The 20,051-nt window shown below is 35.6% G+C and overlaps 1 protein-coding gene across 3 annotated transcripts in view; it reads left to right on the top strand.

The window, feature by feature from the left end:
- The window catches only part of Gria2 (glutamate ionotropic receptor AMPA type subunit 2), a 127,469-nt gene that overhangs the window by 102,612 nt on the left and 4,806 nt on the right, over positions 1 to 20,051 (top strand). For all 3 annotated transcript variants that reach the window (XM_048363898.1, XM_048363899.1, XM_048363900.1), the window contains one exon: positions 4,362 to 4,560. In XM_048363898.1, coding sequence (XP_048219855.1) covers positions 4,362 to 4,560 — 199 coding nt within the window. The remainder of the gene's footprint in view (positions 1 to 4,361; positions 4,561 to 20,051) is intronic.

Below are 20,051 nucleotides of genomic sequence, written 5' to 3'. Positions count from 1 at the left end.
GAAAATGGGCAATATGATTTATTAACTACAGAAACGACAGCTTGTTAGATAAAACTTCATTAATGCATATTCCATCTCTTTTATTTTTCCAACTTCATTTCATGGCAATGGTATGGGAAATACAGAAAATTCTGGCCAAGGTGAGGTAGCAGGATTCAAAGGATATGGCATATTTTCTGAGTATCTAGAAAACCAGGGAGAAGATTGACTATTCATTACAGAAGCCTGTGCCCTAATGAATAGAAGTCTACACACCATAAAATAAACATATATGGCTGTTCTCATTAAGAGATATCTAGATCTCATCCTACAGGGCCTGATTATAACAAATTCATCAGAAAGGATTCATTGCTGTTGTTGCTATTCATACATGAATAGGGGTGAAAACTATATATGGCTTTTCAGATCAATAACTCATACCTGTTCTCTGGTGTGATAACTTTAACATGTAAAGCCAAAACACATCTCAGTTTAATTTGGACTAGATTACTCTCTTTTGACTCTAAGGATTATCTTAACCAGTGAAGAATGTGCCTTTTCTGATCCTAATTCATTACACTGCTAGGTTTTGAGCAGTTTTGTGAATTTCAAGTGACTGATTTCAAAAAAGGATGTAAGACTCTCAAAAACTTTGTACCTTTTAAAAAAGCATGTGAGTAGATGTCACTGAGTTGAAGGACATACATGATCTAGACAGAAGTGATCAATGGCTTGCTTCTTCAATTTTTAAAAATAACATTAAAAAAATTAGAAGTCTAAAGCCAAAATCTTGGTCCTACATTGTTCCCTGGGGCTTCTCTGTGGGATTGCACTAAATTACAAATATGTCAATATTTTCCTGGGGTGTGTGAGAATATATATGTATATATGTATTACATCTTTGACAAAACATAGACGATTAAAATTACATCTTGGTATTTAGTTATCTAAGTTCCATAGATGAAGAGAAATTTCTAATAAGGAGATGAAAAATATAAACAAATTCAAGTGTCAGAAAATACTTTCATCTACAACATACCAAAGAAAATGGTAAGAAAGCCTTCTGGGTATTGTGTTACCAAATTCTCAGGAATAAGATTATTATACTGGGTGACAAAATAGGCCTGTTTTTTCAGAGCATGGGAGCTTATGATAAAGTAGAATACATTGGTCACTGTTCCTACATTTCTTGGCCTCTCATGCACCATGGCACTATAGATAATATTTTTTAAACCCAGTACTTTTCATAGAGTTGGAAAACTTTGTAGTAAGTTAGGGAAACACAATATATCCCAGGATAAATTATGACACATAGAAGTCTCTTTATTTTTATCAAGCCTGCTTTCAAGTTAGAATATTTTCTTTCTGTGCTTTTTATTTCATTCATGAGTCATGATTCATTGTAATTTCCCAGGTAGTAACTTTTATTCCTTAATAAGATATACAGGTATTTTGAGTAGCACAAATTTCCTTAATGTTGATTGAATTTTCATCTCAGAAATATATGAGCAAGTTTCAATTTACTAAAACATTTTCTCCTTGTGTTCTATATGCTTTAATCATTCATTTGAACATGAAACATACTATTGGTAAATTTAATGGTGTTGTAAGTGAACTGAAGTGTCATATTTTAGATTATGGTGATTGCTCCATGTTGTAAGAGTAGAACAGATATTACCATTTCAAAGAGCTCTGAAATGCAGGTCCCTTTAGAAATTCCCCTTAAATATTTAAAAAAATATTCATCAGACTTTTCATGTAAAGTATGATATGGAGCTGATCATTAATATTAATAGAACACACTTAAATTGTAACAGAGTGATTTATTGGATTCCTCATCTAGGAAATTTATGTGAAATTAAGTTTGGAATATTTTCGACTGTAAGATACAGTTCTCTAAAGAGTAAATCACAAAAGAATTAGAAGATCATTATGTTATAAAGATGATTTCCTAGTTCTCCAGGCTGCTTTGGATTTCCTCCTTAGACCTAAACTATTTGAATACTAAAGTATATATCATTTAAAAATAAGTGTTTAAAAGTAAAAATTAGGGCTGAGAATGTGTCTTCATGGTAGAGTGCTCGTCTTGCATGCATGGAGCCATGGGTTCAATTCTTCAGCACCACATAAACAGAGAAAGCCAGAAATGGCGCTGTTGCCCAAGTGGTAGAGTGCTAGCCTTGAGCAAAAGAAGCCAGGGAAAGTGCCCAGGCCCTGGGTCCAAGCCCCAAGACTGGCCAAAAGAAAGAAAAACGTATAAACTAGAGAGATTTAAAGGCATTGAAAAAGAAATGTTACTGCCTCTGCACTTACTCTTTCTTTAGTGTACATGGTGCAGAGGTGAGACATTTGTGTTTAATTCTAGAAACCATTTTATCTATATCATAAGTTAAAATAGAATTTTCTCCTCTGTATATAATTTCTTGAGAACTCTCAAAAAGCATTAAATGATGTTTTTGAAACATTGAAAACATCTAAAGTTTACTAATAATTGATCCAGTATTTTTTACTTTTAGACTTAAGAATCCAATAAAGATTTGAACTTCCTTGACATTTGAAATTAATTGATGCATTTAACCTCATTAAATATTTTTAAGTATGCAAACAGAGGATTATACTTGTGTTTACTTTTACAGCGGGAGCAATGATTGATAAAAATTAAGTTAGCATGTGGCATGGAGTCAGAAACAGTTAGCACTTGACCTATTTTTATGTTAAGAAATGGGTGGTGGGAAAGTGCAACTGCCCTCTTCAATACAAGGCACATGTGCTCTGTTTCACCCATTCCCCTGTTGGGGTAAACAGTGAACATTTTGAAGGTGGCTACATCTACATAAAAGTTTTTCAAGGGTAAAATATATGTCGAATCTTTTGCAAAATGTAAGTGGGAGATATTTAACTCTTTACATCCTACAATGTTTATTTATTTTTACATTTCACAGAGGTGTTATACAGCTCCTAATAGTAGTCTCAGTTTTTCATTGGTACTCCTCTGATTTTAAACAATACAAGTTTTTACTGTGAATGGGTTTTTTTCCTCTTTTAATTGGCTATATGCCTCCTGTTGTGATTCAGTGGTACGTCCTGTCATTATCACTGAAGAATTTTGATCTATATAACCAAGAGTACATTGGTTTATGTGTGTGTGCATGTGTGCATGCATGCGTGCACATGTGTGTGTGTGTGTGTGTGTGTGTGTGTTGGTACTGGGGCTTGAATTTAGGGTCTCAAATATTGTCTTGGCCTTTTTGATCAAGGCTGGCACTCCGGCATTTGAGCTACACCTACTTTCTAGCTTTTTGCTGGTGAATTGGAGATTTAAAAAAAAATCTCATGGACTTTTTTTCTTGGGCTGGCTTTAAACCATGATTCTCCTATCTCAGCCTCCTGAGTAGCTAGGATTCTAGGCATGAACCACCAGCTTTTGCAAAATGATGCATTTCTTAATGCTTATGTCAGTAGACTAGTTTAAGGGGTATATATTTTAGAGAGATTATGTCTTTAAGTCTAACATTTGAGGTTATAACATTCAAATAAGTATACACTTCAAATTTTAGGTACATTATTGGGCATCTTGAGATGCCTAGTAATTCAAGCTTTTGAAAACCTTTGTGTATAAGGATATATGGGTCACAGAAATATTTGCTGTTTTGTTATGTTTCATATGAGAAATTTATATATTCAAAAACCTATAAACATTCCTACCTTATCTTCTTTGGGCGATTTTTATTCTTAATAAGAAAAAATGGGAAACTTGGTCATAATGGCTCATACCATGAAGATGTCTACTTTTATACATGAAAAGTTAGGCTTTGTGTCAACCTTTTTGTTTGTAGTACAATTTCCCCCATTTTCTCGCCTGTATGGTGTGAAATACCTATATTTTGTACACACAGAAACCTTACAAAACTTTGGGGCATTTGGGGGGTCAGGTTAGAACTTTCATCCTCTTTCATTGTTTCAAGGGGGATTTTTGGTAAAAATTGTTATAAGCTTTATTGGTTTCCTTTTAAATATTTGGTTCATGTGTACCTATACCATGAATAGATAAAGTATTACAAGTATTAGGTGAGTTATTTACACATGTCTTAAAATTATTTCATTGTGGGATTTCATACCCTAAACTGTTTGGGCATCTAGCTGTGAAAGAGTCCCACATCTCAATGTGTCATGTGAATAAGTCATCAAAACTAGCTAATCTCTATTCTGTGCCTAAAATGTTTACTAATTTCTAGCTTCATAAGAAAAGTAAGAAGTGACATGTTTGAAAAGTATGAGCTGAAATGTTCCTGTGTACGTTGATATTTGTGTAATGTTACTTATTTGATATTTTATTAGGTCATTCATTTCACTTTACAAATCCATTTCATACTTGTTATTAGATCCCTCTCTGGGCGCATTGTTGGAGGTGTGTGGTGGTTCTTTACCCTGATCATAATCTCCTCCTACACGGCTAACCTAGCTGCCTTCCTGACTGTAGAGAGGATGGTATCTCCCATCGAAAGTGCTGAGGACCTTTCTAAGCAAACAGAGATTGCTTACGGGACATTAGACTCTGGCTCCACGAAAGAGTTTTTCAGGGTAAGAGATTCTGCTTTGTAATTTCAGATTTTTGTTTCTAAAATTTAACCTCTCTCTCCTTTCTTCTATGGTCTATGTACAGATAATATGTGGAAGTAATCCCACTGCTGTCTTTACCTTTGTTCTTGCCTTATCTGCATCCCTGACTTTATTTTTAGTTTTTCATTCCTAAGACATAGAAAAAACAAAACCACACTTTTGCCATGGAAAGTCTCCTTACGATTGATTATCTTTGGAAATATAATTAAAGCAAAATATAGATGCTTATATCATTGTTTTGTTATCATGTATTTTGTGTAATTGTGGTTGCACCTATTTTGCATAGTTTCTGATTGCAAGACTCATATTTACATATTATGTTGATTCCATGTCAGGACATATGTTGTGTTTCTATCTGGAAAGTCTAAGTTTGCTATGCAAATCCTTCAAGGGAAAGTTAACATAGCCCTGTTCAAGTAAGTAACATCTGCCAACTATATATCTAAGGGAAATTCTAAATCTTTTTAATTTGTGACTTTATATTCACAGGCCAAGTCCATGTGCCTGACCCTGGCATATTATGGTCACTGATAGCTCACATGTGTCTTTGAATGTGTTTGAGTGTGAGTGAGATTTTGGCCAAAGGTCAAAGCAGTAGGTGCATGCTGTTTTCAGGTTACATTGTTTCTGGGTTTGCATTACAAATAACTTGGGACTGAAGATATGGGAGAGGAAAGGCTCTGGATGAAAAGCACACAGCTAATGAGTGCAACCAGGACATGTAGAGGGGTTAGGATCTTCATTATGTCATAAAGAACTTTCACTTAACTTCAAAAGACATTAATGCCAATAACGCATGAGTGTTGCAATACAAATTTGCCAATAACTAAATTTATTATAGCACTTCACACATATGAATCCTTTGGATAAATAAATCACAGTCTTCTTGCTTCATCATAATAATCAATTTAGTCAAACAAACAGTAATATTGCATGCATCTTAATTAGAAGTGCAATTTGAAGAATTTTTGATATTCTTATCCCAAGTGACTTTCTTTTTTTATCTGCCAGCCCCCGTTCTTGAACGTAGGGCCTGGCTGTAGTTCCTGAGCTTCTTTTTGCTCAAGGCTAGTGCTCTACCACTTGAGCCACCACTTTGGGCTTTTTCTGAGTAATTTATTGGAGATAAGAGTCTCACAGACTTTCTTGCCCAGGATGGCTTTGAACCCCAATCCTTAGATCTCAAACTCCTGAGTAGCTAGGATTACATGTGTGAGCCACCATGTAATGCAAAGTAGTATGCTTGTTTTTGGTGGTGGTGGTGGTTTTGTGCTGGTACTGGGGCTTGAACTCAGGGTCCAGGAGCTATCTTTTAGCATTTTCCACTCAAGGCTGTGACTTCTGGTTACACTTCTGGCTTTTATTTTCCTGTTAGATAGGAGTCTCACTGACATTTTTGCCTATGCTGGCTTTGAATCTCAATCCTCAGATCTCCGCCATCTTAGTAACTAGAATTACAGGCTTGAGTTACCAGCGCGCTCATACTCTTATGTCTCAGTGCAGGTGCACTAATGTCACAGAGACCATGGCTCAACAGTTAGTCAAGGAGTTTCCTTCAGGTTCTAGATTTTAAGGATTTCAGAGTAAAAGTGATGTGATCAGTTTGCATTTCGGCGAACTGATTGCTTCTATTGTTATGGTTTCACAAGTCAAGGACTTATGTCTTGCTTCTTTCAGTCTCACAGTATTTCTCTTAGAACCATGTTTCATGGTGAGAAGTGCAAATTTCATGTGCTAGAAGCTTGGTTTCCTACGTGCTGAGGTTGAGAGGTCGTGGACAGTTCAGGGGGTCGGGCTTCACAATCAGGGATTAGGTCAGGAGTGGCACTGCTCCTGGACAGGATTCATTTGGTTCTCAGGGATTAAGCTCGTAAGCTCGGTCTTGAACAGCGAATCCTTGTGTCGCGAGGCCTCTTCGTGGTTTTGGTCCCCTGCATGTGTCTGTTTCTCCTTCTTCTCCATCCGATTTTAACAAAGCCCTTACCAGACACCTGACATGCTGCTGCTTACTATTGGCTTTTCATTTCCAGTGTTTTGGCCTAAAGTTTGTGTTTTTTTTTAAACAAAGCATAGAGGTTTCAATATTTGTTCTAGTGACAGACATAGGCTAACACATGTGGCCCCGATGGTTTTTGTTTAACTTTAACGCATCCCTAAAGCTCAGATCATTTTAGGAATTTGACGCATTCCATCAGCTAATACACAGGCTAAGGAATTTTATTCCTAATCAAGGTTCCTTTCCCAAACGTGTCCTTGTACACGGAGCTCTCTGTGTTTACTTCTCTGGGCTCACACACTCTGTTCTTGCTCTATCCAAGCTCATTGTGTGATGGCTGAATGTTAGCAATGGTTGAAAAGCAGGCTGGCCTCTTCAGTTCCTCACAGGGCCTCTCAACAGCGCCCTCTAAAGATCCTTGGTGAAATGACATCGGTGAGGTCTCAGTGCAAGATGCCTGGTAGTTTGTTGGATTTCTTTTATCTAGAGAAAGAAGAGTGTGGGCTCCTAACCATTCAAAGGCCTCAGTAGTTATTGTATACCAATCACTGAACATCACACATATCATGAAAGAAAATAAGAGCTTGCTATATTCTTTCACAGAAGTGACATGGTTACAATTTGAAAACATGCGTATACCAAGTTTTTCTCTCCAGGTGGGATTGAATAAAAAGGTTTTGCTACTTCTTCCATAATTTTGAGCAAGTTTATGACCTGCATTAATTCACCACTTATATGTTGAGTGCCATGGTTGCAGTTAGAATAACCTTTATTTTTTGCTTTGACCTCTGACGTTTTTTTTTTTTTTTTTTTTTTTTTTTTTTTTTTTTTTTTTTTTTTTTTTTTTTGGCCAGTCCTGGGCCTTGGACTCAGGGCCTGAGCACTGTCCCTGGCTTCTTCCCGCTCAAGGCTAGCACTCTGCCACTTGAGCCACAGCGCCGCTTCTGGCCGTTTTCTGTATATGTGGTGCTGGGGAATCGAACCTAGGGCCTCGTGTATCCGAGGCAGGCACTCTTGCCACTAGGCTATATCCCCAGCCCCCTGACGTTTTTATTTTTTATTTTTTCTAAAATACTGTAACCTAGTAGCTGTGTCCTTTAAGTTTCATACCTTTCACATACTGGGTTTTGGATTTGCATGAGTATAGAGAAATTGATGGTTGGATTTCCTTTCTAACAAGGAATTTCTTCTAATTAGAGTTACATAAAATATATTGAGCAAGACAATATTTAATTCAGTCATTTTAGAGAAATCCTAGTGTGGCCTAGAGTGTCTTAGAGGTATAGCTGAAGTTCTTACTTCTCTCTCTAAAGTGGATATTCACCAGCCATGTCAAATTCACCTGTCCTTCACCTCTAGGGAATTTGCAGCCTCCTTTGTAAGGTACCTTCAAGACAGGGAGAAAGAACGAGAGCACAGAGGTAGAATGACAACAGCTGAAACCAGACTGGAGATGTGCATCACGTGCTTTTTCCTCTGCCTTCACTCCCAAGACCAAATAAAATAACAAATTCCACGTGCAAGGAAATGTTTCTGCCATTTTCTGATCTTAAATCTTCTAACATTTTACCTTATGCTTCTTAATCGGACTTAATTTGAATTTGTTGATAGCATTTCCATTCTTGTACTATCTTAGAGCTTAGGGTTTTATTAGTTATGTTATTTAATATTAGACTTTTATTGAGTTACCTGCCTTTTATCATAGAAAGTGTCTCAGAATTTATATTAGGAAAAAGGATTTGAGAAGTAAAGGCATTGTCCAAATTTCCAATGATAACTGAAAATGGAAAAGTTTAAAGCCATTTAAAAATGATCAATTCTAAAATAAAATTTAGAATTATGAATACTCCAGAATTATGAAATGTTACCCAATGGTTTTACAACTTCATTGAGGTAAAAAGTACCTTATATCAAATTTCTAGTTTATACTGACACCCTTTGTGCTGAGATGATGTTAGTGGTTCAGATAAAATGTAAACTAATTTTCAATTTCATATACATCACTTAATAGTAAACATTATTTGAGTTCAGTGCCTATATAATAGCTTTAGAAATTAATTTTAAACTGTAAAGAATTTCCTGCAATGACAATCAATAAATTATTACTGAACTATTGAGATGGTTGAACAAGAAAGGAAGGAAAATGGAGGCCCATCTTGTGACAATGATGAACTCTAAAGAGCAAGGTCTTTGTCATCCTTTGCTATGTTTTTCTGCTTATGAAACCCACATACATTCTTGTGCAGTGAATGACAACGTCTTTAATTATAGGGCCACGGTACCATACCTATAATTAGGAGAGAGTTGGGCTTTCAATTAGAAAGCACTATTTTTGGAATACCATATTTTGCTTATTTCTTCATTCAGTAAAATAGGGCAGATTGTCAATTGTATGATTTTGCGTACACAGTGACTTTAAAGGATATATGCATTATGTTCCCACAGAAACAAAGATTTTTCAGGCAGACACTGATTTTTGTACATAAAGCTGCTGTTGGCTTGTCCATCCATGAAGTACAATGATTAAGTATTAGAATAGAATCCCCTCTTCATGCCTATCATAAATCTGTGGCAGTGCAATCTCCTTACTTTCTCTAGTTCACTCCACTAGGAAGACGCAGAACGCTATAGAGTCTCTGCCCAACTGATCTACCTTAATAATATTGATACTGGAAAGAGCAAAGATTCCAACATTGCTGAAATGATGGCACTTTCTTATTTTAGAAAGTAAATTATATTCATTTAGATAGAGATGTTTAATACGTTTACTGTTCTAGCATTAATCAGATGCATAGACTTTTTGCAGGATTTAGAAATCAGGTCAGTGACAGATGACTACAGCTAATGCGACTGTTCCATACCAGAGTGAAATGATTAGTTTGAAATTTTCCTTTGTAAGTATACATAAACAGGTGCAAGTACAGATACATTATACATACATATGTATATACATATGTATACACATATACATATACACATGCATGTGATTTACTATGCAATAATTATGACTGCCAGAAAAGTATAAAGACTGAGATTATCATTTAAAGGTAGCAACTCCCTGTGATAGGAAATACATTGATTTATAATAACATATGAAATTATCATTTAAATATAATTACAAAGGAAGTATTCTAGCATTTGGACAGCTCCTCAGAGAGCAATATTAAGTGTTATTTCATTAAAGTAAATTTTTTTCCAATTACTGTCTTTTTTGCAATAATATAACATGATTTCCTTATTGATGTGCTATATAGAATTTATTATGATTGTGTATGGTTTATGTATGACTATTCTTCCTTTTATTGTATTATTCCTGGTAATGGTGATGATTTATATAGCCTGCAGTTACTGTTCCACCTATTTCTCTGCAGACAGAAATATTAGTCAGTGCCTATACACCTTGTATCTCTCAAATCTGGAATTGAAGTGAGTCATAGAAACAGCAAAACAGAGAGAGAGAAATATGTATAGATATAAGTATATAGATATATAAATAACTATACCTACATATCTATCTATATTCTTTAAATACATGTGTATTAGATATATATCAATATTGTAATGTCTATATTTACATATATCTATATTTATAGATTATATAACTATGGTGAGAGAGAGAGGGAGTTACTCATAGCAGAACAGTCTCTTTATAGGCCTCCATCATGCTTAAATATCTAAATAGTTCCTAAAATAGAAGGCACCAAATAAATGCTGAGTGGAATACATAGCAATGAATAGTTCTGTGTGCATTTGTTGGAAGTCACTCATGCATGGTTTGTCATACTCACAAAAATTTTCTTCCTCATTTTTGGGGGCCTTGATTATAGCAGAACAATCCCCACAGCTGCCAACTCTCGCTTGCCCAGGCTCTCTAGATGGGCTAGGACAAGTTGAATCATTTCCTCTTGGGTTGGCATTTTAATTTTTTTCACCATTACACAGAACATCTGAAGAGCCACTGAACTGGTGATATTTTTAAGGACACACTCAGTCTAAACTGCCTGGGAAGAGCATGCATTTTCCGTTTCACCTAGCTAGAGGAACAGTATATAGTGAAAGCCATTGATTTAGCAGACCTTGCCGGTAATTTCTTTAGAAATGATCACTCTATGAAAGAAAGGGCCATTTTGAAGTCTATTCAGTTCTCAAATTTCCTAAGAATGAAAAACCAGAAAAATGCACAAGATTCAGGCATTGTGGTTCATACCTGTAACCCTAGCTAGTCAGGAGGCTGAAATCTTGGAGTGAGGTTGCAAGTTACCTCAGGCAAAAACATTCTCTAAGCTTCAGCTCTCAAGTAACTAGCAAAATACAGAACTGGAGACGTTGCTCAAGTAGTAAGGCACCAGCTTAGGAAGCACAAGACTGTGAGTTCAAACCCCATAACTGCTCCCCAAAATGTACAAAAGACTGTACTGCATCATGTGTTCAGCAGCCCAAGTGCTAAGCACATCTGCTCACTGAATTACAATCATGGTGCAAAGGGCTAGTTTTCTCCAGGGTGAGTTATTTTGATCATGTTCAGCCCACAGCTATTCTGTGCTAATGTCAGTGTGCTCTCTATCTCATCTGACTGGGTTATTTAGAGACCGTTTTGTGTTATACTGAATAATTTGATTCAAAATCAGATTGTAAGATGCTTTTGCTCATTGCTCAAATGAAATCATTCAACACCAAAAGCAGATTCTGAGGACAAATAATCTAAGAGCAAAAGCTTAACTAATAGAGAAACAATTTCAGATGTTTCAGAGAGAAAATGAATTTAAGAATGCATTGCTTCAGTACTTTGCATAACTTAGTGCTCAATATACTTTATTATTGTATTTAAGTATAAAGGCATCATCACCTCTGCCCGTTTCTCCTGGAGATTTCATACCGGTTGCCATGGTGATAAACATCATCCTGGAGCTCTCTACAAAAGAGAACAGAATTGTTCAGTTTAAACATATCAGAGTCACAAATAAAGAGAAATAGTCCTGATAAAATTTTAATCTCTCTCTCATTTGGAGTCCTGGGGCTTGAACCCAGAGCCACTTGTTAGGCAAATACTCTACAACCCCTTGAGCTTTGCACTTAAACCATCAAGAACCCTTTGATCAGACTTGTGATATTTCAAAAGAAATGCGATACTAAAGTAATTTATCATTTACCTTTGATTTGTAGCACATTATTTGCCCTGATTCTGATAAGTCACTACTCAAAGCGAAGTCTCTGGTAAAGATAGTTGCTTATTTCTATAGAAATTTCCATAGAGAAAACATATTCATAAGATTCTCATCTCCAAATTATCAGCAAAATGTCAGAAGTGGAAGTGTGGTTTAAGTGACAGTGTCTGCTATGACTTAGGGAAAGCACAAGGCCCTGAGTTCAAGCCCCAGTACTGGCATAATAATATATACAAATCAGATCCAGCCCTTTTGTGTTGGTGTTTAGTTTTTCACTAAAATCAGGTGTTCTTAAGATTGTTATGAGAAACTTTTTCCTTCGATTCTGCTTCTTTCTGTTTTTGTAACCCCAAATTGTTGCTAAGTCCTCTAAAGCTGCCAATGGCATGTGTGGAGATTGTTGTCACCTGGGTGCTGAGCTTAGTGCTCATGGATCTGCGATGGTCTGTTTTGTAAAACCAAAACCCCAAAGCAAACAAACCAGCTATGAATAACCAGATGACCTTGGCTCACAGCTATAGCTCTAGTTATTTGGAGGCTGAGAATGAGAAAATCAGTTTGCAGCCAGCCTGTGCTTACAAGACCATAGCAGGGTGCGATGTATGTAGCTGTCATCTCAAACTATATAGGAAGATGAGGTTGGGAGATCGATGCTGCTAGGCTCAGATTCATGGAAGTAAGCTCCATGAGGGAGCTTGTGATCCTTGCCTTATTTCCATTATTAACTATCTAAGTATGTAAAGAACATATGCATTCTCACACAGAGACTCTTAAAACATGTCCTTTTGTAAATCTTAACTTACCCTTAACATAGAATCCTGGTTTTCTTTTGTTTGTTTATTTGTTTGTTGGTTTTGCCAGTACTGTGGTTTGAGTGAAGGGCCTCACTCTGTTGTTTCAATCGCAGTTGGTACTCTATTTCTGGAGCCACGCTTCCAATTCTGGCTTTTTGCTTGTTATTTGAAGATGGCTCTGACACACGGTACTCACATTTCAGCCTCCTTAGTACCTACAAGTATAGATAGGAGCCATCCGTACCTGGCTCTGATTCTATTTTCTTACAGTTTTTATGGTCATTTTCAGTTCTCATAAAAGTAAAATTTACCTCTTAAATACTTTCATTCATTGTTCCTGATTCTGAATGCATATAATAAATGCATAAAATATATGACAATAACTACCCTCTCTTTCTTAACTTTTTCCCGTTGCTATTCTCAGGATTATGAATTCCCATCATATTTCTTCAAACTCTCTGTCGTGGTTTGCTCTTATTATCTTTAAAGTTGGTACCTAGAACTAAAGTGTGATTTAAAGTGTGATATAATCTATCTATGGAGCATTTCAGTATACTTGTTACCTAGACACTCTATTCATCAAGTACTACAATATTTACATAATAAACATAATAATCATTTTTCCTTTGGTTGAGAGTGGTAGTGCATGCCTGTAATCCCAGCACTTGGGAGAGGCAGCATCATGGTGAGTTGAAACCAGCCTGGGAGACCTAGTTTGACCCAGTCTAAAAATAATCTAAACAACTAACAAAATTCGTAAGATCAAGAAGAGCAAAAGCCTCTAACAAAACCAGGAGTTTCTCAACTCTGCTATGTTCTCATTCCTGGTAGCTTCATCCTGTTTATATTGTTCCTTCATCTATTCTTCTTGTGCCTCAAGGTATCTGTAATTAAAGTTGTTATCTACACAGCCATTTAAAACTATCAAGTTTATGAGCTCTTGTGGTGGAATTAATAACTTCAATCCATAATTTTAGTGGTTTGAATGAATAAGTTGCCCTGTATTTGTGGTTTACTAAAAACCTCAGTGACTTAAAACTATGAACTTGAGGTAAGCCTCATGTCTTCCATTTGGTGAATAGGAATTGATTGCAATCACGTTGTAGTTGCAATCCCATGCAATGGTAATATTGCTTCAGTCTTCTACCATAACATCTGCAAATCTGGAATATTTTCCATTTATTTCTGCAAGCCCATTGTTGCCTAACCAACTAGATACAACTATACAGAAAGAGTGGCATGACAATACATTTTGTTCAGAACAGTGCTTGTATATCATTAAATCCCAATTGTGTTCTTTGAGTGTGATTGATCTATTCATCATCGACTCATCTAATTTAGATATCCCAACTCTCCTTCTAATCCACAAAGATAATATAATAAATGCTGTCAAAATCAATGGCAATACCAAAGCCATTTGTTCACAATGGCCTTTGGGTAAGCCTAATGAATAGTGCTATTAAAACTCTCTCTCTCTCTCTCTCTCTCTCTCTCAATACCAATTCATTTAATACTTACAGTACAACTGGTAGAACATTCCTTGCAAAATATAATTCACCATTCATAAGGCAAAGAAAACAAATGAAAGATCACTTGTATTTTAAACTTTAAAATCATTCTTTTCCTAAAGATATACTTCTATTATGAATGCATGGGTTAATTTACCTATTTTTTTCATATCTGACAGTAATTTCAGATTGACTAAAAGAATTCTGAGACTTAACTTCATTCAAGCTGACTAAAATGATGCTAAAATGTAATTTATTTTGAACTCATTTATCAGTAAATCATACACATATATCTTAGGGAAACACAAATTTTTTCCCTAAATTTTATAATATTACATATTTTAAAAGATTATGTTTTTCATAGTTCAGTGAGTACACACATGCAACAGATACTTGAATATCTGAGTCTCATTTCTGTTTCTTATATGAATGAACTAAGTAATGATTTTGGAAAGTTACTTGATCTTCCTGGGCCTTGCTCCTAAATATGGGGCTTACAGTGTTCAATGAGATGTAGTTTCTGTTCTAGTAAGAATCATTTGAAACCCTCAAGCCCCCAAACTCTTAAATTGTATAACAGATACCATTTCAATTTTCAAGAAGCTTAGAAATCACATTATTTTTAGTATTGTGAGTACAGTGTTAGAAATAATGCAAGTGAGTTTACTTTACTTGAAATGCGGTTTTATTGAAAATGACAAATTGTTTTCATGGAAGATCCTCATGGAAACAAATCAAGCCATACTCTGTGAAATAATGGCGAATTTATTGATTTAACAAAAGAGAAATGTTCCAAGAATCTAAGATCATAATTACCTCACACATATGACATTAATGATTCGAAAATACTTTCCATTCATTTGATTAATGGTATCATGGAATTGCGTGTTCAAATATAAATCTTTTAAATACACATACTTGAGTGTTTAATATTACAGAGTAACAGAACTTAATAGCAAAGGAATATTTAAATGGAAGTATTTAAAAATTTTAGTAGCATCTATTGGAATGTTAATGCTTTAGCAGTTATGTCACTCCCCTATACTGCATTTCTTGGCTCTTTTCTATTAAAATGTAATTGCCAACATCAAAAACATATAGTCAGGTTGAATTTAGGGTAGTGTCACATTCTGTTCTGTGTATCATGAACAGGGCCTTCAGTATTATAACATCTCTTTGACTCAAGAAAGACTAAAATTAAGGTTTTTCTTTTACCCTAGTCATGACTCCAGCTCTATTAAATTTTTTTTTCACTTTTGGTGTTACTGGGGTTTGCACTCAAGTATTTACACTTGCTAGACAAGTATTTTTACCACTGTACTCATGCTTCCAGCTCTGTAATACTAACTTTAAATCTTAATCTTTTAAAAGTTTGCTTAGCCATGCATAATACATGTGAATTGTTTTTTTAAAGTAAGCACATAGAAGATTGTTTTGGCAAAACTACTACAGAATTGTGGTAGGATAAAAGAGCATAGACAGACATGGATGGAAGTTAGATTTAAGGAAGAAAAGAACAAAGGGGAAAGAATAAGAGAAAATGCAGGAAAACACTAGGAGCCCGTGAACTAAAGGAGGTAAAAGAGAAAAGAATTTGCTCCGAGGAGCTAAATATAGTGCAGTTCTTACAAAATGCCACACACAGTGTTCTAACTTGGTTGCATTGTGTTGCTCAACAATATGTGTAGTTAACATTATACTGTACACTTAAATGTGGTAAAAATGGGAAATTGTATCATTTGTTTTTATTGGAATCAAAGCAAAATGACATGTAGCAGTTAATGATAACACAGTTACCTGTGCCTTTCTTTAAACTCTGGATCCAAACCCAGCCTCATATTACAAATTACAGGACAGAATGTGGTTTGTTTTACAATCATGATGCAACTATGGTGAAATGAGTTCAAGTTTAGACATTGCTCAGAAGGAAGTTAGTATTCAGACTGGCCATTTTCAAAGTTCACACAAAGTGGCTAATGGAAGCAGTTTGATCAGTATTCCATTTGGATTTTCCGGACAATTCCTTACATTTTTTTCTGATTGTTTTTATATGCAACATTGTATGCAGTTAGTATGAATGACAAGAATTCAGAGATTTAACAGAAAATGCTCCTTAGGATATTGTACCTTAGTTGTCCACATGGAACTTTTTAAACATGAGGTGGGAGAATCTGCATTTTGCTTTTGAGACTCTTTGTAAATAGAATTAAGGAATGAGTGGTAAAGAGTTCTGTAGTGGCTAAGGAAATTAGCATTTATACACAGAACTGTCTTTAGATTTTAGTGCTTTCCAGAATGTATTGTAGAGAACAAAAAACACATGCACTTTGTCTCTTTGAGTCTAATTTAGTTCACTTAAAATAACTTTTTTAGGTATAGACATTATCACAAATTATTCTTTCCGATAGCTGAGTAAAAAATTTCATTGTGTATATTGTGTGTCTGTGTGTGTCTGTGTGTTTGTGTGTACTACAGTGCCAATTGTGGTAGGAAAAAGGAGAATAGACATATATGGACTGTATACACTCAAGCATGAACTCACATGTGCACATGTGCACACACACACACACACACACACACACACACACCTACCATGACCACCACCACCACCATGTTTTCCTGATCTACTCATTGGTTGTAGGAAATCTGGACTCTTTGTCTAACTTGGCTATTGTGAATAGTGCAGCAATGAAGATCGATGTCTTTGCTGCATCCTGACTTAATATTCTGCATGAATGTATGAATGCCACTGGATCATATTTAGTAGTCTATGCCTAGGTTTTCAGGAACCTCCAAGTCAACTTCCAGAGTGGTAAACACAAAAAAACAAAAAAACAGAAAAAATAACAAACAAAAAACCCACCAAAAACCAAGCATACTAACACAAAGTCATTTGGCAAAAACAAAAACAAACAAAACAATATCATTATAATGGAATCTAGCAAGCAGGTTCTTCGATTGCCTGCCAGGGAGTTTGATTTGCCTTTCCATTGACTGTCTGCCATTAGTGTTTTCCTTTCTGTGATCTGGGAGATGATGGAGGCATCTGGGCATCACGTGGCTCCCTGGTTAGTTCAGCTGTCAGTTTCCCCAATACTGTGAAAAGCAACCAAACACAGTTTGACTTGTCTCTAGTCAAAATACAATCAAAATCTTCCTGTTCTTTGAAAAATAGCCATAAATTCGAATTGACACATCTCTAGCAGTAAGGGTTGGGAGTTTGCAACCTAACACTATCAAACTGTTTGTGAACTACCTTCCGTGTGCACCTTTGTGCACACCATATGTGATCATGAAACTTCTCATTAATGAATTAACTCACTGGGACAAAAATACATATTTTACAAGAATTCTTTCAACCTTATGCAGTAACAGTAGTGTGCACTTTTAAAGCTTTTAGATAATTTTCAGGTGCTATTCACAATTATATCATAAAATACTGCTCAGTTAAAAAGAAATGGTTTCTCTGTGATAACTCCTGAGAAGTCTTATCTTGGAAAAATGACTGGTTTCATTTAATAAAATTTATTGGTCTAATAGAAGTAGCATATTAGATGCTGAATACTTTCATCTTAAAACTATGGATATATTAATCAACGATTTTAGTGAAAGCACTAAAGCTAGATATTGTTTATTACTAATAAGATTTAAATTCAGTCTCATGAACTTGCTTAGCTTGCTTGCATGGCTGGCACTGTTCCATTTCAGTCACATGTCTAACCCTGCATTTGGCTGGTTATCTGGGGATGGAATCTCATAGACTTTCCTACTTAGGCTGCCTTCAAACCATGACCCTCCTGGTATCAATCACATGGAATGAGGATTACAGGCAGGGCCACCATCAGCTGGATGCTAGCTATAGTCTTCTGAACTGAGGCTTAAAAGCCTTTTAATCTTTAGAAGTAATGTATTCACACTTTGTGAAATAGTCTCAAAACTTAATAGAAAAGTTTTTATAAGAAAAAATGAAAATTTCATTGCTAATGTTTGTGCTTTTTCATGGGCTATCAATATAGCGTTGTACATAATATTTCATTGCCTCAAACTTAATACTTCACACTGGGAATAATTAACATATTTAAACGGGTGATTTGATAAAAAAAAAAAAACTGTGTAACTTTATTTCGGATTCTTTTATATCAGCATATAATTTTGTTCCAAAAATTTTTGCCACCATGTTTTTATATAGAAAGTGACATTACAAAAGGATTCTGGAGTTGAATAAAATTTTGTGCTATTTTAACCAAACTAAGATTCTGTGACATCTTGCAATTTTGTGATCAACAGCAAGGCAGAATACAAAGGAAATAAAACAAGCGAAGTAAATAGCAAAGACTTACATAAAGTAAAGAGGGTCTTTCTTTTCTAACCAAAATCTAAAATATCTAACTAGTGTACATTTATTAAGAAACTACTTTATAGCCTGGTGCAGTGGCTCCTGTGATCAGGAGAGTTAGATCTAAATACCACTGTTTGAAGCCAGCTGGGATGGGGAAGTCCATGAGAATCTTACTCCTACCTAACCACCAAAAAACAAGAAGTAGAGCTGTGGCTCAAGTGGAAGAATGCCAGCCTTGAGCAAACTAGATAAGGAACAGCACCTAGGCCGCGAGTTCAAACCCAAGAACTAGCACGTGTGGACATAAAAGACCTTACTATGTTTATGTGCCAATCATGAAAAGGGCAATAAAAGTAAATATTTTCTAGTGGAGTTCCACATGGAACTTTTCTTTTATAGATATATCATCTTCAAAAAGAGGAAATTGATTGCATGATGAGTCAGTATTGTCTAGTCATGGATTTTAGAGTGGTTTAGTGGTGAGATGATAGAAAACAAAGTTAACAAGGAAGGAAAATGGGTGCAGACGTAGCTAGAGTGAAAGTATCTTCTCTAGTTTCTTGGGGGTGTTGGTGGGTGAAGAGGCACTCCTGGGTCTTCTCACTGCATAGGTTGATGAGGTGAAATTGCCCACATGTGCATAGCAACTTTGTTGTCCCCGCTAAGTGACCACACAGTGGAAGGCAGCTCTCACTGCTACCCTAGTCACAGCCGAGCGATAATGCTGTAAGACCATAAGCCTCACCCATAACTCCTAGTCTCCAATTGGCAACTGATTCTGGGTTTTCACCGAAATAAAATGAAATACGTTTACGTGTACAGCTGACTGCATTCCCAGGGTCATATCCTCAACAAGTATAAGTATGTAAATACATTCCTGCTTATAATTAATTAACTGGTTCTTGATTTCTGTGAGATAATTGTACTAACTTTTAAATGCCTTAGAATATATTTAATAAGCAAGGGCGCCTTAAATTTCATGAGCTTTAGGAGTGAGTTTTCAATTTCTTATCCTAAGCCTCTTATATTGAACAACACAAAGAAGTATTCAAAGTCACCTTCTCAAAAGGGATTAAAATCATTCTGTGAAAGTCTTCCCAGAAATACACAGACATTCAAATGCGTTGACTCGTGTACTTCATGCTCTTCATTTAGCTCTAAATAGGAAGTATTAAATGACTTATTTCATGACTATCTTTGCTTCAGACTCTACTAATTTTTAAGACAAATATTCATTCAACAATCCTGTTTCAATCAAACCTTCTTTTGTATCTGTCACTGGTAAGAACGTTTCTATCTGGCTAGGAGCTGGGAGCTGGGAGGCTAAGGCACTTGAGTCCTGGCTCTTCAGTGAACTTAACTGTGTGACCTTGGGCAAGTCACTTAACCTCTCTGTGCTTCAGTCCTCCTGTCTTGCAAAATGGAAGTAATAACTACCTCACAGTGTTCTTGTGGGAATTAAAGAGATAAGGCCTGGGAAGCATTTAAAATTCTTGAGGAAGGCACTATATAAATATAAAATAATATCTATAAAAATCACTTTTATGTATTTGAAATAAATAGTATGTTGATGCTTAAATATTCAAGACAAAAGAGAAAATTTGAATAGCCAAAGGATATACCTTTAAAAAGTTGCTATTATTGTAGAAT

This window comes from Perognathus longimembris, chromosome 16, assembly GCF_023159225.1.
Source record: "Perognathus longimembris pacificus isolate PPM17 chromosome 16, ASM2315922v1, whole genome shotgun sequence".
NCBI lineage: Eukaryota > Metazoa > Chordata > Mammalia > Rodentia > Heteromyidae > Perognathus > Perognathus longimembris.
Note: the sequence above shows the minus strand (reverse complement) of the source record. Positions and strands in the feature narration are given on the sequence as shown.